General features: G+C 41.9%; 1 protein-coding gene across 3 annotated transcripts in view; it reads left to right on the top strand.

The window, feature by feature from the left end:
* The window catches only part of CTNNA2 (catenin alpha 2), a 3,048,772-nt gene that overhangs the window by 861,437 nt on the left and 2,167,573 nt on the right, over window positions 1-19,762 (top strand). For all 3 annotated transcript variants that reach the window (XM_085642663.1, XM_085642662.1, XM_085642661.1), the window contains exon 5: window positions 18,257-18,376. In XM_085642663.1, the coding sequence (XP_085498789.1) occupies window positions 18,257-18,376 (120 nt within the window). The remainder of the gene's footprint in view (window positions 1-18,256; window positions 18,377-19,762) is intronic.

Below are 19,762 nucleotides of genomic sequence, written 5' to 3'. Positions count from 1 at the left end.
TATAATGTTGAAAAAATATAGAGACAAACATCATATTTATATATATACATACATTTATTTTAAAATAATTTATTAACTACTATCTTTATTTAATTTTTTAACTTTTAAATTATATTAAAATTAAATAAATACATATATCAATGATTTAATATTAAATATAACTATTTTATAATTACTTCAAACATTTAACTATAAAAAAATTGTTAAAACGTACATTTCAAAATCCAATAAACACAACAGTAGGGAAAATGTTGGATAGCGGAATAATTAAATTTACTATTCCAACTCCAGTGAGTAGAGAAAGTGTTGGATAGTGGAGGAGTAAAAAGTACTATTCCCTCTCCAGTGAGTGAAACAGTAGAGAAAGTATTGGATAGAGGAGAGGTAAAAAGTACTATTCCCACTCCAGTGAGTGCAACAGTAGGGAAAGTGTTGAATAGCAAAGGAGTAAAAATTACTATTCCCCGTCCAGTGAGTGCAACAGTAGGGAAAGTGCTGGATAGCGGGGGGGCAAAAATTACTATTCCCATTCCAAAGGGCGCAACAGTAGGGAAAGTGTTGGATAGCAGAGGGGTTAAAATTACTATTCCCACTCCAATGAGTGCAAGAGTAGGGAAAGTGCTGGATAGCGAAGGAGTACAAATTACTATTCCCACTCGAAAGAGAGCAAAGGTAGAGAAAGTTCTGGATGGCAGATGGGTATAAATTATTATTCCCACTCCAGTGAGTGCAACAGTATAGAAAGTGTTGGATAGCGGAGGGGTAAAAATTACTATTCCCATTCCAATGAGTGCAACAGTAGGGAAAGTGATGCATAGCGGAGGGGTAAAAATTACTATTCCCATTCCAATGAGTGCAACAGTAGGGAAAGTGATGCATAGCGGAGGGGTAAAAATTACTGATAACATATAAACAATTTCATAAATAAAAGTAATCCTAACAATAAGTAATTAATTATTTTAGTTAATTAACAAATAAATATTTTCATCCATTAAAAATAAATTACTTCCTACCCTTCCCACCATTTATACTTATAAACACAACAGCACACACCTAACATTAATTACACAATTACCATCATTTGTTACTAATTAATTCTTAAAATTAACAACTAATCATTAGTTCATCAATTAAAAATAAATTACTTCCCACCATTTTCACCTATTGTGGGAAGTTGGCCTGGTATATGATGTTCACTAGTTAAAGTGACCACCTTGTACCATGCCAAGCAACCCTTATGGTGTGGTTGTAAGTCAACCTTTTCGGACTAGCTGCCCTAGTGGTAGCGTAGGCTAAGCAGTCTTTGAGGTTAAACTCGTTAAAGCGTGTTAAGCAAGCTGTTTTACCATATGTAACCCCCCTTTATACCAATGAAAGGACACCACACAGATATATATTCAAAATATATATGTATTTATTACTCAAAGTATCCCCTAGACTCTTTATGAGCACAGGAGCACAAATCGTTAAACAAGAAAGTATTACAATATACAAAAGTTGCACTTTATATGGATAGGCCCTGGTGGCCGATCAAACCATATACTAAAATAGTGGTATAAGTACCACGAACAGGAAAGGGAAAAGGCCTAGGGCCTCTAGAATCGCCCTACAAGGAGCTAACTTCAGTTAGTGACCAGGAGGTTCACGGGTCGCGTGTGCAGTGAGGAAAGTTACACGCGGGCTCCCATAGGTTTTCAATGGGTGCGTAAAAGTTCAAAAGTTACTGCTAAAAGGGTCTTCTGGATGGACTACGAACTTAAGACTTAAAACACAGACACTAGAGATGTTTCTCTACACTTGGGCACCGGAGTGCCAGCTTTACCTCACCCACAGGAAGCGGGTGCATAGGTCTCGAAGTGCGTCGGGTTTCGTCTATCTGTTCAATGGAGCCTGATGACAAAGATGCTGCAGGCGGTCGGCCCAGATGAGATGTGGTGGATCCAAGTGTGGATCGGAGTTGTAGAAGACCTGTAAGCAGAGGGGACAGTGTTCACAGTCACTAGCCAGTGACCAGCGTGGCACCAGGTAGGTACCAGGCGATGTTGGGTGCAAACAGGTGTTGAGGTGTAGCTTGTCTCTGCAGCCACGTGGTCCCTGAAGGTTGACGACGTCCAGGAGTCGGTTCACGAGCTGTCCCTCACAGGTTCTCGCTGTCAGCGGTGTCGGCGACTCGAAGGAAGCAAACAAGCCTTGGCAAAAGCAGGAGTCGTGGAAAATGAAGTAAGCTGATTACTCTGACCAGCAAGGTCAGAGGGGCTGCTCCTTTGGAGGGAAGCAGGGGCGAGTCTGGAGCAGCCAGACCAGCATTGTAGTTTTCAAGTTAAGTCACCAAAATGGCCACTAGCCAACGGGCCAGGGACCGGGCAGGCGCGTCGTGATGCAAAGTGCAGAGGGGCCCCACGCAGATCGTGGAGATGCTGGAGGGCTCACCTTTGGTGCAGACGCTGCTCGGATGTTGGGCTTCTCAGGACCCAAAGCACAACTTGGAGGGAGCCTCTGTTGTTGCGCTTGCAGCTTGTCGAGTGTCTTTTCAAGATGGCTGGCTCCACGTGTCTCGGTGTCTCCACGGGTTCCTTCTTTGCAGGGAATGTGGATCGGGCGGTGAGAGGTCTGGAGGTCCAGGTCTTGTTGGTCTCTGGGCTCGGGCTCCGGCAGGAGGCGGCGGCAAAGCAGACGTCAAGTTGCTGGTTGGTGCTTGCGTTAGCAAGATGGTCACTCCCTGACCATAGGGGAGATTTCCTTCAGTCCTCTGTGCAGCAGAGCGTCGAAGTTCCCGTCTTCTTCTTTGTAGTAAGTTGATTCCAGGATGTCTGAAGTCTTAGGACACAGCTCCTACCTTTAAGCGGATTCTAGGGGCCGGACTACCTGCTAGGTCCCTCCCTAAGGGTGGGACCAGGAAGGGGGGTGGTTACACCCCCAATCCTTTGTCCAGCTCGCCCCAGGTCCGGGGCTGGTGTGCCCCAGGACCGGTTTGAACTGGCATATGCACCGAGGCTCCTTGTGAGCCTCAGGCATGTCTGATTCTATTCAAGCCCTACCTGACCAATACACAAAATCCTGTCTGGGGTGGTGCTCGCACCTCCCCTGGCAGGAAACCCTTTGTCCACGTCTCCCAAGCTGGAAGGACTCCCAGCAGCAGGAGGGAAGACTTGTGTCGGTGGTGGCAGCATCCATTTTGTGGAGCTGAGGCTATGTCTGATTTTACCCGGGTTTCAGGTACTGTACATGTCGTGTCCCTCTAGAAGGGTGGAATGCTAACCCCGTCGCCAGAACTGGCGAGGGGTTAGTATTCCAATTTGTATGACACCTTACTCGACATGTTTTGATAAAGCCAAACCAAAGTTAGCATTTAACCGCGAGGTTCATAATGCACTTAAGAGTATATGGTATGGCGATATCTGGAAACGGTAGAAGTAAGTTGTTCCGACCACTGCAGACAGGCTCAGCTCATGCCAGAGCACCATCTCACATGGAACCAAGCACTCTGCCTTCAGGATTGTTAAGGCCTGCCATAGGAGTGACTTATAGGTTAACATGTGTCCCATTTAAGGTTAGATATAGGTATACTACGCCTAAGTAAGAGGTGGTTACACCACTTACCCCAGCTGAGTGATCAGCCAGTTGTGTCAAATTGTTAGGCCAGGCCAGGGGTGGCACAATACATGCTTCAGCCCCTGGTAGGCCTTAGATACACCAATGCCCTGGGTACCTAGTGTACACTGGTACTTGGGCTCACAGGGTGATCCAATTCCAATTGGTTATGCACCTGGAGTGCATAGTGTCAATTTAGTAGAGAGAACAGCAGGCTGGGGGTCTGATTAGCAGGCCCACAGCCTCAGTATGTCAAAAACCAGTGAAGCAAAAAGCAAAAATTTGGGGTGACCATAGGATAGCAGACCCTACTCTCCTACACCTATGAACACCACAACACACACCTAGAATTAATTACACAATTGCCAAAATTAATTGGCAATTAATTAATTAAAATGAATTAGCAACTAGTTATTAAATAATTAATAAAAAATTGATTTACAATAGTTAAATTACTTCCCACCCTTTTCCCTTATGAACCCACAACCCGCTATCGACCCAAAAATGCAAAATTTAAACTTTAAAAAAAATAACTACTAAAAATAATCAATAAATTTACTATAATTAAATTACTTCCCACCCTATTCCCCTATAAACCCACAATCCACTAGGGAACTAAAAACACAAAATTCAAACAAAAATAAATTAATTACTAATAAAATTGTAACACATATAATAACAATACAAACAATTTTATACAAAAAACACACACATATATAATATATACTAAAATACATAACATTACTAAAAAATCGATATTTTCAACAACTATATTTTCGCAAACAATATTAAACACGTCGATATTTTTTACATCAATATTACTTACCTTAAATCGATTCTTGACCACGAGAATTTGTCTGTCGATATCTTTGACCCAGGATATTTATGACTCGATATTTGTGCAATTCGATATTTTTGATTCGATATTCTGTCTCTGCGCCACTGTATGACCTATGTTAACTTGTAGGACAGGAGTGTGACGCCACTTTGAGATTCTTTATTCAGTTTGTGTCGGAGGTAGGCCTGCTCTGTACGTTTATATGGAAGGTGAAAGGCACATGGTCAAAAAAGAAACAATGGATAAAGGTAAGACATTACTCAGCGTTACACACAGACACCATTGTGGAGGATTTTTAATAACAGCTCTGTTTTCTAGCAAATGAACCTAGTCCCATTTCTTCTGAGATACCATGAAAAAGACTGGAGAGCCTTGCAAACCCACAGGCAGAATTCCTAACATCGAAACCAAAGTAGCATGTGAAATAGCGCTCACACAGTGACGGAGGTTAGGCTACATTCTCCAGGCAGAGGCCTAGATATAATTAGACCTACTATTGTGTATCTCTACTTTGGAAAATTGTAACAACGTGAATGAAATGTTCCCTTAGTTTTCAAAATATGATTTTATGGTGAAATCTGATTTTGATAACTTTAATGTGAAAGTGGCTCAATCCCGCTTAGCAACTCATCGCTTCTCGAAAGGCCAATATATGGTCCTGGCTTGAGCTCACAACCCTGCCCTCCAGAGGACAATCACCTGGACTCTGAGCCCAGGAAGGCAGAGTTGTTGTTAACAATTGGCCACTTAGCAGAGCTTGATCATCTGTGAGTGGAAAGGGACAGCTGGTAGAACAAAGGGAAGACATAACAGTACCTCCTTTTACTTTGTGATGACAAGTGAGACTACTCCCATTAATGCACAGAGTTCTCTTACACCCGTTGGTGTCAACCCCAGCAGGAGAGAGATGCAGGTTTGACCCTGACAGAGGGTAGAAGTCCATATCTACACAGGAAAAAGTTTAAAAAGAGCCAGAGACCCTCTTGGTAAAAGAATAATTCAGCTATCTTATATTTTGGCCTTCTGGGATGTTTTTAAGTAAATCACCAGGAAGTTCTGCAAAATGAGATGATTATAGAGTGAGAAAGTAAACATAATTGGGGTGGGACAATTCTACAATCACTAGCTAGTGCACAGTATAAGGCTGTCCCTCCACCACCACCTCCTAAGAACATTTACGGAACTGGGTTCACTAAAATTGGTGGAAGAAAGCTCCCCAAGGGTCAGGTGGCTGACTTCCAGTTTGACCATTCCAGGGACACAAAATCAGAAGAGCTCTTGGCATCAAGAAAGTATGTCACCATGAAAGCCTGGAGAGAAATATTGTGCCTAGAAGCCTCCCCTGAGGACCAGCGGGCTGCAGTAGTGACCAGAATGACTTTTAAAAGCAGTTTATGAAAAGTGATATTTAGCTCTTTTTCTTCCACTGCTGGCTAATTGAGACAAGGTACTGGGGCTTCACCTGCCAGGTCATGTTCACCGCAGGCCAAAATAAGGTTTTTTGCTGAGCTCAACATCTTTTGCTGTGGTCCTCACTGGGAAGGTAAGCGGCCTTGAGGAGCCCTGCTTGGATGTAGCTTACAGACTTGCCCTGCTGAAGAACGATGACAACTAAAAAAGTGACTAAGTCCAAAGGTATATCATATGACCCTGGTGAGGCAGCAAATTGATATCTGCGAAGAACCAACCTCAGTGGCAATGAAATCAAACTCTGCAGTTGAGATGTTGGCATTTAAAGCAATAGGTGCAGCTGAAGTTCGCCAATGACATATTTAAGTTTGATGAACCCCCTCTGGCGACCATGTCTCTCTAAAAGTCTTTAATTTTTTTTTAAAAACACACAAAGGCAGTAGGGAAGAAGCTTAGACTTAGATGGCTGACTTGGTGTGTCGGACCTGCTTTCTTTTGCAGATAACATGAAATAGCACCTACACCCCGGTCATACAAAATATTGCTTATCTAGATGCTTTACCTTTTCTGGGTCTGTTTGCCTACAAAAAAAAAATCACATCTTATGTTGCACGTATTTAATGTTAATGACTTGTTACATGTTTCTCTCGTTTCCATTAATTTGTTTGGTAATTTTATTGTCTTGCATTTCGTAATTTGAAATTATTGCAACTACTTGAATTAAACACATCTTTTTCCTGTGGAACTGCCTTCTGCGTGTGCCTAAATAAACATAGGTTGAGTGTTTCTGAGACGTGCTGAGAGCTAAAAAAGGTGTGGTCATTAAGTTCATAAAGGTCACCTTCTTCCCACATTAATAACCCACATTCTGACAAGTGTTTTAACATTAAAATGGCTATTGTATGTGCTCATTTTAACTTGCTCCCAGAGAAAGGAGATTACCGCCTGCTATCCAATCAATTTCCAAGTTGGAAGGTAAAGGATTTAGAAGTTAACTCATATTACCTCGGCACATCCAATTCCAGTGCTTACTGATTCTAGCTAGAAATATTTGTTATCATAAGTAATAAAAATTATGGAAGTGTTTAAATGTTGGAAAGCTGAGTAACAATGATCACTTAATTAAAATATTGCACCCCTTGTGGCGACAAAGTGGTGCTTCCAGCTGGCTCTTCAAATAGAGGCCAGAGTGTCTAGAAGCACAATGGATTTCTGTTTTCTGACTTTCATGGCTGTTAAAGATTCATTTTGTCAAATAATCTTCTTTTTAATATGGCTTTTATGAGTTTTATGTTATTGAGATGACTGAAGAGACTTATTTGCATACTGGAAATTAATTTAAGGGGTGCGCTGGGGCTGCATCAGAAGGTAATGAATGAGGAGTAAAGATTGTATGAGGTGGAAGCTTTAAGTGTCTTGGTAAAATAGGTCTCAATTCATCATTTCTACAGACTAGTAGTCGAGAATTGTAAAGCAGGAATTCAAATTGCTCAAAAAGAAGTTTTGTTGTACATGAAGTGGATTTTTTTGCTTAGTGAGAAAGAGATGGACGAAGGAACTTCATATATTGTGAAGTTAGATGGAGGGAAAACAGCGAAGTCAAAGTACAATGGGCATGTGACTGGTTTGTAAGTGAGGAGAATGAAATTAATGATATTAGCATAACTTCAAAAGTGCCAAACTATTTCTTTAATTAAGACATATTTTAAATCATAGGAAAAGTGTTGAAATAACTCCTCCAAGGCAACTTGAGGTAAGGAGTTTATTAGAACGAATTCCTCACACATCCGACCATTCACGTGGCTCACACCGACATTGTTACATGAGTTTCACCTGAACATTCTATTGAATGGGCAAACCAATAAGAGTAAGGGGGAGGGAAACAGGTGGAGAGGGGAAGACGAGGAATATACCATTTACCTAGATTACAACACATCTCCCTTTATCAATCGAAACAATACTCTTTAAGAAAACCCCAAAGGAACTATAGGAAAAGAAATTCAAGAAAGGAACATACAGGAATACATTTATCAACAATGAAGGAGGCATTACATTTCATATTCTGCTTGCCAATGAGGGGGCTGTCGAACTCTGACATCCTTAGACCCATTTGAGTCCAACACTGTTTCATCCTCCACCCAACCAGCATATGAGGAAGGAATTAACACATCCGGACAACGAGCCACATTGTGCATACTCCATGTACGTCCATCCTCTAAAACTACAGAGTCGTGATTTACACACTTGATTCTTACAGGTTTAGAGAACTAACTGGCACATGCATCAACAATGCCATTTGCGATTCCTTAATATTGAAAAATAAGGATTCGCTAATAAGGAATAGCAAAAGGCTATGCATGTAGAAATCGCTTACAAAATAGCGATTTCTAAACATTCCTTAATTGCTACTCGCAAATTGCGTTTGGCAATTAAGGAATACCTCCCCATTGATTCCTATGGGCCTAGAGGCCCATAGGAATGAATGGGAAGACTTTCTCAATTTGCTAATCTCAAGAATCGCAAATTGCTCATGCTATTTCAAGGGTGCCAGGGCGTCAAAAAGACACCCTGTTGCACCCCTGAAATCTGCATATGAATACATCTTGCACACACACATGCCCCAAGGGCATGTGTGTGTGTAAAATGGAACTTTGAAAAATGCACTTTAGTGCATTTTTCAAAGTTTTTGCAAATTACCATGAAGTTCAACTTCGTGGTAATTTGCTCCCCCTATTAGCGAAATCGCTAATTTTTAAACTTTCATGCATTGCATTTAAGGAATCTAAATTTGGGATTCCTTAAATGCAATAGCAATTTAAGGAATCGCAATTTAGAGATTCCTTCAATTGCGATTTTTGCATTTGGGATGATGCATCCCAAATGCAAAAATCCCAGTCGCAAAGGGGCAGATTCTGAGAATCTGCCCGTTTGCGACTGGCTTTTGCTTTGATGCATGTGGGCCTTAGATATGTTTGAGTGATTAGGGTTAGGTCGCTTGATTGTGATCCATTGACCTTCTCTCCAATCTTGACTGACAGTACCCCATTTCCGGTCATGCCTAGTTTTATAATCATTTTTGTGACAACCAATATTATCCATGACAGAGCTTCTGTCCACCCAAACTGGGAAACCTCCATTAAGCCAATTGGGAGTCAACTTGGAGACTGGATTTCTCCCTTCAAGAGAAACAAATGGAGATACTCCTGACATTGCATTGGGAGTGATATGATATGGCCATAACATTTTCATCAAAGCTTCATCAAGGGGTTCATGTGAGATGAGGGCCATACTTGTCGCCAATTTGTTGAAATAACTCCTCCAAGGCAACTTGAGGTAAGGAGTTTATTAGAACACGATCCTCACACACTTGAACGTTCAGGTGGCTCATTCTAACATGAGCTTCACCTGAACGTTCTATGACATGGGCAAACCAATAAGAGGAAGAGGGGGGGACAGGTGGAGAGGGGAGGACGAGGAATAAACCGTTTACCTAGATTACAACAAAAAGCATCAATGACGGTGCAGTGGGTATGAGAGAAACATGTTAGGTGCTCTCATGAACATGATATACACATGGCCCGTTTCTATATGCAATACTAAAAAGAGGTCCGTAGTAATAGTTGACGCTTCAACCCCCTAGAAAGTTAAGGGATCATCATCAGGACTCTCAGGATAAGAGCCCGAAAGAAGAAGAGCAAGAATTTTGGGGGCATCAATATAACGGATATTCATATTTCCTAAACTGATGTACCCCCCTAAAGATGAAGATTGGACGAATAGTCGAAAAAACAGGGAGTGGCAGGCCTGCAATAGTGTATTAAACAACAGGTTATTTGTTTGCCTCAGTATAGGGATTCAATCAATCAATCAGGGTTTTGTAGAGCGCACTACTCACCCGTTCGGGTATCAAGGCACTGAGGGATAGGTGTGAGCAGCTCTGTTGGGGTCAGTCAAAGAGCCAGGTCTTGAGGACTTTCCTGAAATGGTGAAGTGTTGCGCTTCTTTGGAGGTGAAGGGGAAGATCGTTCCAGGTCTTGGCCGCAAGGTAGGAGAAAGACATTCCTCCCACTCTAGTCCTTTAGCCCGGTGGCTAGGGAGAGGTCTGCTGAGCGGAGGTTTCTCTTAGGGGCATGGAAGGAGAGGCAGTCTATGACGTATTGAGGTCCGATTTTGTGGAGGGCCCTGTAGGCATGGGTGAGCAGCTTGAAGGTTATTCATCTTTTGACAGGGAGCCAGTGGAGGTTGCAGAGGTGTTTGGTCATTTGTGGTTGTGCCGTTAGGATTAGTAAAGCCAAGGGTGTACCTGTCTTAACAATTACATAATTGTTGAACAAAATAAATAAAGAACAGTCAATAGGTTTTGGATAAAAACTACTTTTCTTGTGAAAATAGCGTGATGCTTCTGAGTTTTTCCTGAAAAATATTATTTGTAACTTTTGATCATTTAGAAAGAAGTTGATTTGACAAATGTCAGGCATATTCCCCAGGACACTGTTTTTAACGGTGTCTTGCATAAGTAAAATATGGAGTAGTTAATATCCATTGTTCCAGGTCTTTAAAACGTGTTATTACTTCTATATGACACCAAGTAAAATGAAAATGAAAATCAGGCGCAATATGCTGGTATTAGCAGACCTTTCTGTGATGACTATGGTAGCTGGCAAGTTCAAGAGAAGCTTGACGTGAATTCATAAAACATGCAGGTCATTTGAAAGGTCTACTCAAATGTCAGCGTAGTAATTTTCCCTTAAAATACCAGGCACACAGTGAAAAGTAATTACACAGCTTTGTCTCCATTGTGGGCAGTAATTTAGAGAATACGGTCCTTTAAATGTAATGCAATCAATGTACATTATCATTCGTTGCACCATACTGATTCATGCCACATTCATGTACTACCTTCACAGCATATATTCTGAGAATAACCTACAGTTGATTTTCTTCTAGAATGTTCTTTAACAATTGACAGCTGTCAGAAATGGGATTCTTAATTTGTTAGGGGGGCACCTCTACCAGCTCAATAATCCCTCTCTGGTTAGGTCAAACCACAGTTCTACAAGACAATTTGCTCTAGAACCAGGCAATCCACAGAGATGTGTGTGCTACGTTCAAGCAGTACAACAACTTTAAAGTAAAGAACACACTAAAATAACATTTTCAAACCAATGTATTAAACGTAGAGAAAACCTTTATGAGCAAAAAGAAACCAAGATGATCAAAATAGATTAAGGGGAACCAGACATTAATTTTTTTAAACCATTTAAGCCAAAAAGTACCTGAAAATGTCAAGCACTATGGGAAAGCAGTTTGTAGTGGACTGTCCTAGGCATAATTTCAGGCGGACTGCGATGGAGCAGAGGTAGGATACCCTGAGTGAGTTGCTCAGGTCAGAGGTCTTACTGTTGAGAAAGCTTCTTCAGGTCAGTTCTGCATCCCTCACCTTATCAGGGTAGGTTTCTGGGGCCAGATGTATGACCCACCAATTTGCGAGACGCAAATTGAGTCGCATTTGCGACTTGCAATTTGCGACTCACAAATTGGGATGCACAACAGTGTCTGAGACACAGTTTGCGATTCCCACTGGGGTCGCAAATTGCATGCCTCATGCATATTAATGAGGCTGTCGCAATTTGTGACTCCATTGGGAATGGATGGCACTCCCAGGGATGGTGGCCTGCTGGGGTCAGCAGACCACGATGTCTGGGACTGCTTTTTAACAAAGCAGTTTTTTTTTTTAAATGCAGCCCGTTTTCCTTAAAGGAAAACGGGATGCATTTAAAAAATAAAAATAAAACTTTTTAGTTTCATTAGGTTGAGCATTCGAGACCGCTTGTATATACATTATTATATACTTTAGTATATACTTATATGTGTATGTACTTTGTGAGCTCTAGGACTTGTCTGCTTCCGCTTAGGGACCTTTTTTTTCTGTTCAACTGCCTCTATTTAACTGTTTTGTTAGAAAACGAACAGCAGGGGTACGTAATATACCAGAATTTGTTTTCTGCTGAGGGACTTTCTTTTTCAAATTTTTCTGTCAACTGCCTCTACTTATCTTTCTTGATAGAAAATGAACTGCAGAGGTCAGTAAGATACCAGAATATATTTAGCATTCCCTAGATTCCATTCCATAGAAATTGTCTTCCACGAGCACCCGTAGACAATAATATTTTTTTTAAATCTTGTATTTTCAGTGATATGACCACCAAAGGCCCTGCTTTTACATTAAAAACAGAGCTTTGGACTATACCATTTCCCAGTAAAAGGCAATATTTTTCTCCATGTGTTCCCATACCTGGCGTGTGTCACAGTTTGATGCTTACTTTCCCTCCAAGTTAAGGAACAGTAGATGTTTCAGCACCCAGGCTAATGTGCTGCACAGCTAAATACATATAAGGTCCCAAAGGCGAGACCGATTGCATTGCAAATGCTTGTTTTTTAAGGGCAGGCAGACGTCCCTGGGATTTTTATCAGCGCTTTTTACAACTACTTCATAATATACTAACACCATCACAATGGCAATTTGACAACTGCCTGCAAATGGTTTTTCCTTTCCTCCAGCACCTGCCAACATTTGAAGGACAGGTTTTAAGCATAAAACAGAAATTAGAAAAATTATGTTTTTACACCTATTTTCCATATTACAGATACATTCGGCATGCACATATGAAAGCATCACGCTCTACATGTGGACACATGGTCAGAGGAATTCAGTGTGTGAAATATGCTAATTGCGAAACATACAAGGTCTATGGTTCTGAGAGTAGATTGCATGTTCTAATTATGAGGATGCATGTGGAATGGGTGCACACGATGGAGGCACTTTCTACCCAGCACTATTGATTATGGGCTCATCTTGGTTTTCTTCATTTTGCACGTATAAACTTACCAACCCTTGGAATACCAAATTGAGTTGGTTATTTGTTTGTTTGTTTGTTTGTCTGCTCTTATTTTTTACAGGCACTGTATATTTTGCCAACTGGCATTGCCAGAAGCCATGTAGGACACTAACATACTGCATGGGATTTACGCATAAATTTGACATTTGCAGCAATATATCTGGAGCACACAACATTCTATAAATCTTGATGAAAGCCCATGACCTTCTGTAGGCCAGTAATAGGGCTGAAACATGTTGACAATATAAGTGAGGGTCATAGGACCAAAATAAACCTAGACACCCCTCCTTCTGTGGTTTTTAACCATACCACCGAGGGTCACCAATAAAGAGATATCATTGATCTTTGATAGGTATTTTTATCTTTAGACTCCTGGTAGGTTCTCATAAGTGCTCCCTGAAATGTAGTTGAGCCCCCCCTTGGCTTCTAGAGGCCGAGGTTGACCCAGTGATGAAGCATGTCACTATTAGAGTGGGTGAGGGTCAGATATAAAAAAGAATTTCTTATTTCCAAACGTGCTCATAAAAAAAACCTCTAAAGAGTAGGTTCATCTGTTTTGTAGGCTAGGAATGCTTGTGTTGTGTTGACAATTTATGTGTGCTGTTTTTAACTGCCATGTCGACCTTCCAAAATAAACCTTTTGTCAGACCCAAACCTTCCCTTTTTGTACATATGAGTCACTCTTATCGTAGGCCTTGGACAGCCCAGACAGCAGGGTGCAGCGTATTTAAAAGGTAGGACATGTACTTTTAAGTTTCACATGCCCTGGTAGTAAAAAACTCTTAAATTCATTTTTCACTGCTGCAAGGCCTACCTTTCCCATAGACTAACATTAAGTTAGAGTTACCCAATTGCATTTAATAAGCTGTAATTTCTAATTTCATGTATGGTGTCATTGGAATTGTAATAAGAATTCCAAACTTATGGTGAAGTCTGATTTTTAAGTACAATTTTTTAAATGCCACTTTTAGAAAGTTGTCTACTCTAACCATTAGTGCCTGTAGCCTGTACCTGGGTCACATGACTTAGGTGTAGTTGAGTTTTGTGTATTCTTCCTAGACAGCCACAAACAATAGGGATCTTAGGTGTGCCTGGATGGGCCATCACCAGCAAAATGGGAGGGAGGAGCTGGGTACAGCCCCACTTACTTTTGAATAGGCTGTGTGAATAGGCAGCAACACAATGGGCTGCATACTACCTGCAGTTAGTCTTTTAATTCTCACAGTCAGGGATATGTATTTGAGCTTTGGAGGTGTGATGAGTGTAGAGTATTTTTTTTGCCCTACTAAAAAAGGTCTGCTCTGGCTCCCCCATGGATAGTTGCCCCCCTCACATCCTTCGGAAGCATTCCTACGCTGCCCGGACCCTCCCTTATTGCTTCTTAACAACTCCCTTGCTCAAGGGATTGTTCCAGATTTATTAAAAAAAGCAGAAGTTGTCCCCATCCTTAAGAAACCTAGTTTAGATCCTTTGGTTCCTGGTACTCACCGCCCCATTTCTTTGTTGCCTTACTTAAGCAAGATTTTGGAAGCCCACATTGCTAATTGTCTCAGTTCTTTTGTAGAGCAATCTTATTATCTAGACTCTCATCAAGCAGGGTTTAGACCTGAACATTCAACTGAGTCTGTCATCTTGGCAGTCCTGGAGGAACTGAGAGGGGGGACTGATCAGGGCACTACTCAGGCCCTGGTGCTTCTGGATTTGTCGGCTGCTTTTGACACGGTCGACCACCATCTTTTGATTGACCGTGTCGGCTGCGCCAGGATCCAGGGTCTGTCGTTGAAGTGGATCACTTCCTTTCTCGACAACCGCTCCCAATCGGTTCGCCTCGCTAATTTTTGGCAGAACAAAGAAAACTGACCTGCGGGATCCCACAGGGCTCTTCCCTCTCACCCCTTCTTTTTAACTTGTACATTTTACCTCTGATCCTGGCTTTGCGTAAAAGAGAGGTTATAGTTTTTAATTATGCCAACGATCTTCAGTTGGTGTTTAACATTGATTCATCTGCATCATCTCTTGTGAGTTTCCAATCCACAATGAATTTCATCAGTGATTGGATGAATATAAATCAGCTCAAATTAAACCCTGATAAAAACGAGCTGATCCTTACTGGCAGGTCGGCCAACCCTTGGAATTCCAACTTATGGCCTCCGTTACTGGGGAGTCCCCCACTCCCAGATAGTTCTGTAAAAAGTCTGGGAATTGTGATCAGAAATGATTTAACAATGAAGGCTCAGATCTGCTCGGTGGTCTCCGGATGGTTTTTTCATCTGCAACAAATTCGAAAAATCAGTAGATTCCTGTCCACAGAGGCCCTGACTCAAGTCGTCCTTGCCCTGGTAATCTCGTGTATTGACTACGCAAATTCTCTGTACGCTGGTATACCAGCATACCAATTGCATCGGCTGCAATTGGTCCAGAATCAAGTGGGCAGGCTAATCTTTGGTCAGCCGAAACACAAACATTTGAGACCACTGCTGAAAAGACTCCATTGGCTTCCTATGTCCCAACACTGTCTATTTAAGCTAGGCTGCACCATCTATAAAGCTCTCTCAGGACGTGGTCCAGCCTTCATCGCCTCAAAGTTACAGCGGTACATTCCTTCGCATGACCTATGCTCTTCTAGTAAGAACCAATTGTCCCCCAATCTCTTCAAATGAAAGAAACATGGGGGCCTTAGATTTACGACTTTGGCTCCTCAATTCTGGAACCTTCTTTCTCCCGAACTGCGTATGGCAAGCTCTTACACCCAATTCAGGAAATCACTTAAAACTTGGCTATTCTCCCAGTCATATAACTGAACTCACTATTTTGTGACTGCAACCGTCCTCTCTTTAGCGCCAAGAAACTGCCTGGTGTACGTGCGCGTAACAAATCACTTTTAACATAACATAACATAACATAAGAAATAGCTCTGGGTTTTATTTTAGTGTGAGGACACTAGCTTCAGTATGAACTCTGTCCTATTTTTACATGTTATTACCCTGCCCCGTGTGTTTACAAGGCACTTTTTAGTAGTAACTTATCGGTGTGGAAGCAGGATACAGTGATGGTGTTGAGTTGTACTGTCATGTTTAGTTTGCTGTCAATGATTATTCCAAGTTTCTTGGCATGGGTGCTGGGTGTGGGTGTGGGTCCGAGTTCACACAATCACCAGTTGGAGACCCATGGTTATGTGTTCTTGCTGAAGATCCGTACTTCTGCCTTGTCATTGTTTTGCTGGAGACAGTTGGCTTTCATCCAGTTAGTAGCGTCAGTCATGCAAGAGGTGTACTTGTTTCTTGTGTTGGGGGTCTTTTCCTAAATAGAGAGTAGGAGTTGCATGCCATCAGCTTAGGAGAGGATGCTGATGTCATGTTCACTGATGACCTTGGCCAGAGGAATCATGTATGCAATGAAGAGGGTGGGACTGAGTAATGAACCTTAAGGCACTTTGTAGATGATTTTGCTGGCTTCCGAGGAGCAAGGTGCCAGGCTGACAGGTTGTGTTCAATCTGTTAAGAAAGACCAGTTCGAGCGGAGAGTGGGACCTTGGACGGTAATATTGTGTCGGAGCCTAATAAGGATAGGGTATGAGACCTTGCCCAATACTGCATAGAGGTCCAGGAGACTGAGGACTGCCATGTCTCCTCTGTCAAGGATCATGCGGATATCGGCTGCAGCTGCGATAAGTGATGGTCAAGCAATGTAGTTGACCTAAATCCAGACTGCAAGGTGTGGAAGAGCTGGTGGTTGCTGAGGTGTTCGGTGAGATGACCTGTTTAAATGATTAGCAGGGTCAGAACTGATTTGCATAAGGCAGGTTTCTATCTAGAGTAGCATCGTGGGTGAAAAACATTGAGTTGGCATGCTATGCAGAATGATTGCCAGTGTCTATTTGGAAGAATTTGATTAATCACATTTGTGTGCGTTTGACACAGATGCTTGCACATCCAGAGCAGCCAGATATGAAATCAATGTGTATCAATGTGGCCATCTTCGATGTGCATGCATTTTGGGTGGCCATCTGTGGATGCAATTTGGTATATTTTAGGAAAAGCCATTTAGAGGTGGCTACCATGGATGAACGTGCATCACCAGCAGCATCCATATTTTAATAGAATTGATCAATTTGGGGGATATTGCATAGAAAGATACCAACCGCTCATGTGTATGCCATCTTTAAATGGCTAAAAAATCCATTTTAAATTGACTACCCACTGATAGAGTGGCAGGTAGCTCTGAAAGTACACAGGGCCTCAGGAGTAAGTGGAAGCTATCAGGGTGGTCAGAAAGGGGAGAGGGGCTAAAAATAGGGAAGGAAGAGGAGAGTGAGGTTAGGGCGACAGTCATAGAATGTAGACTCCAAGTTAGGGTGGACAGATCCCTGGCCAGCAGGGGGCAGAGGTTGCAACCACCACTTCTCTACAGACTGTCAATGACATATTTAGGGACCTCCACCTGTCTGGCATTGGAAAGGTGCTAAGTGGCAGATATGTTTTATGTGGCTGCTCAGCAAACAATTTTATTTCACAGAAACAAACTCCCAATGCAGGTCTTTGCACTCTTCCTTTGGGACAAAACAAAAATCACCCTGAAACACTAGGGTAATTTCTTCATTTGTCTGTTTAGAAATGTCCTGAACAGAAACAAAATGTGTCCGACTTTCTGCTCTAAATAGGGTGGATGATCAGATCTGTCGAGTCATCGGTCTAAAGTTGCCGCAGAGGCACCACAACACTCTGCCTGACTCTAAATAGAGTGGGTTAACTGTTAGGTTAGCTGGACCAGGTATGTTGTACTATTTGTGGCAGTGCCCTGGCTACCAAACACTAAATGAGGGCTATAGTGCCTCACATCCACTGCAATGTCTGCGGTTAGCATTGGAAGGGGACACCATCCAGTCAGCACCCAGTGAGACTGAAATACTGCTGGGAAAGACAAACTCCCAAACAGGGAGGAAAGCCATTTCAGAGAGCAGAGAAGTGAAACAGACATCAAGGCCATCCAATTATGACCAAGGTTCTGACCCACAGCCCACTCTAAGTATATGTGTTGTATGGAAATAATAGGTCTCCAACAGTATGAAGGCAAGTCCTAGAGAACAACTTCCAAAAAGATCTTCCAATAAGGGAAAACCTGTGAGAGGCAGAGCTGGTTTATCATTTCGGTTTGGTTGATGAGGGTAAAGTTTGTTCTTTTAACTGAAGCATATTACACATGAGGCATGTGTGCAGTCGAGGTAGGCTTGATGCAAGATCCATATGCCACCTCAGATATTATCTGGGTTTCGGGAGCAGGTGTTTGGCACAGTAGCATAATTGCAAATTACCATTCTATGTTGTCATGACTGCAGACATTTGATTATTTCTGGTCAATGCATTATTTTGTTGTGATAAATATAAACTATATATTGGTAAATTCATTCATCTATGTGCGAATAATATATTGCTGCATTTCTGTTGCTGAATTTGTAAAAAGAAAACTAATGCATACAATTTAAAAAACTAATCTGTATCTATCGTGTTCTAAATTGTAGGTTGAAGAAGCTCTTGAATCTGTAAAAAATGCTACAAATGAGCAAGACCTAGCTCATCGTTTTAAAGAATTCGGCAAAGAGATGGTGAAACTAAACTATGTAGCAGCAAGAAGGCAACAGGTATGTGAATGATCAAATCAAACATCCTACATTCTTTGAAATTCTGTGCAAAAGGAAAAAATTCTAATTCTTTGGTCACAACAGGTCTCAATTTTAGAAACACAAGTAAAGCTCCATAAAATCAAATAGTATGCCTTCTTTGGTTGCTTTTTCCCGCTGTAGTCCATGGGCAGACAATTTAAAAATAATTAAAACATACATTAATATGTTTTCATCGCCTTAAATTATCTCAAATGAAGAGGTACTCTAACTCCAGTAAATGAAGCACAAAAAACGGTGAAATAAACATAGAAGTCCCTTCAAAGTTCATTTACCATTAGAGTGAAATCTTAATAGTACCGTAAATATCTTAATGTATGATTAGTACATGGGTGATTTATCATTTTTTTTATTTGCAAATATAATCTCATAAAAACCAGCTCAATGTTTACAACATGGTTTTAAAACATAAAATACTTCTAACTTGGGCCCTGATTACAAGTTGAGTGGAAACCTTTGGTGAAGTATTATAACTGGCCTGGTGTTCCTGTTCCCAGGTACGGTAACACCGGGTTCAAATTTGCTGGAAACAAAAGCTGGCCGGCAAAATTGCTTGTGCTGCAAATGCTTCCACACCAAAGTCACAGTATTTTCCGGAGGAATTTTCCCAATCGAATCTTAGTTAGATTGGCTGGACGGCTGGTCTCTGTTATCTGAAGGACTGGAAGTACTGCACATGTTTAACGGCCAACCTTTTAGATTTGTTAGATGTCCAGTTTAACTAAGCCTAGGGTTCCAGGACCTCAGGAATTGATCTTGGGTTCAAGACTAACTCTAGTTGAGGCCATCCGCATGGTCCAGACCACGTTCAGTTGCTACTGTTCAGCTGGGGACTTCAGAGAAACTGCCTCTGGCAGCTTGTTGTCTCCCTGTAGCCACACAGGAGATCGGCCAACTGACACTTGGTCCTGGTTCTTTTTCCTATGACCACGTTGTAGCAGTTCAGCCCTTCAGGCCACCTCACAGGTCTCAAACAGCTGGTGTGGCCCTTCTTCTGCTCTTCCATGTGTCCAGGAACTGTCCTATGGAGGGGGCCATGGGGTGCCACATTTATGGCTGGCAACAGCCACTGGGTGGGGTTGACTCCTGGCTCCTCCCTATCCTACAGGGTAAATATTCGCTGGGGGAACCCCGCCCACTTATGAAGCAGTTCCTGTTTGCCTTCCCATAAACAATTCATAGTGCCCCATACTCCCAAAATCCAACATGGGGGATCCCTTCCTCCCTTGCACAGATCCTTTGCGCCCACCAAATGGTTTGGCCATAAAAATGACCAGTTCCCTTCTCTGTTGTCACTCACAACTGGTTGTTGGGGTTTGTTTCCCTCCCAATGGGTTTGGCTGGGGA

Source organism: Triturus cristatus, chromosome 2_2, assembly GCF_964204655.1.
Source record: "Triturus cristatus chromosome 2_2, aTriCri1.1, whole genome shotgun sequence".
NCBI lineage: Eukaryota > Metazoa > Chordata > Amphibia > Caudata > Salamandridae > Triturus > Triturus cristatus.
The sequence above is the reverse complement of the archived record's forward strand: the minus strand, read 5'-3'. Positions and strand labels throughout refer to the sequence as shown.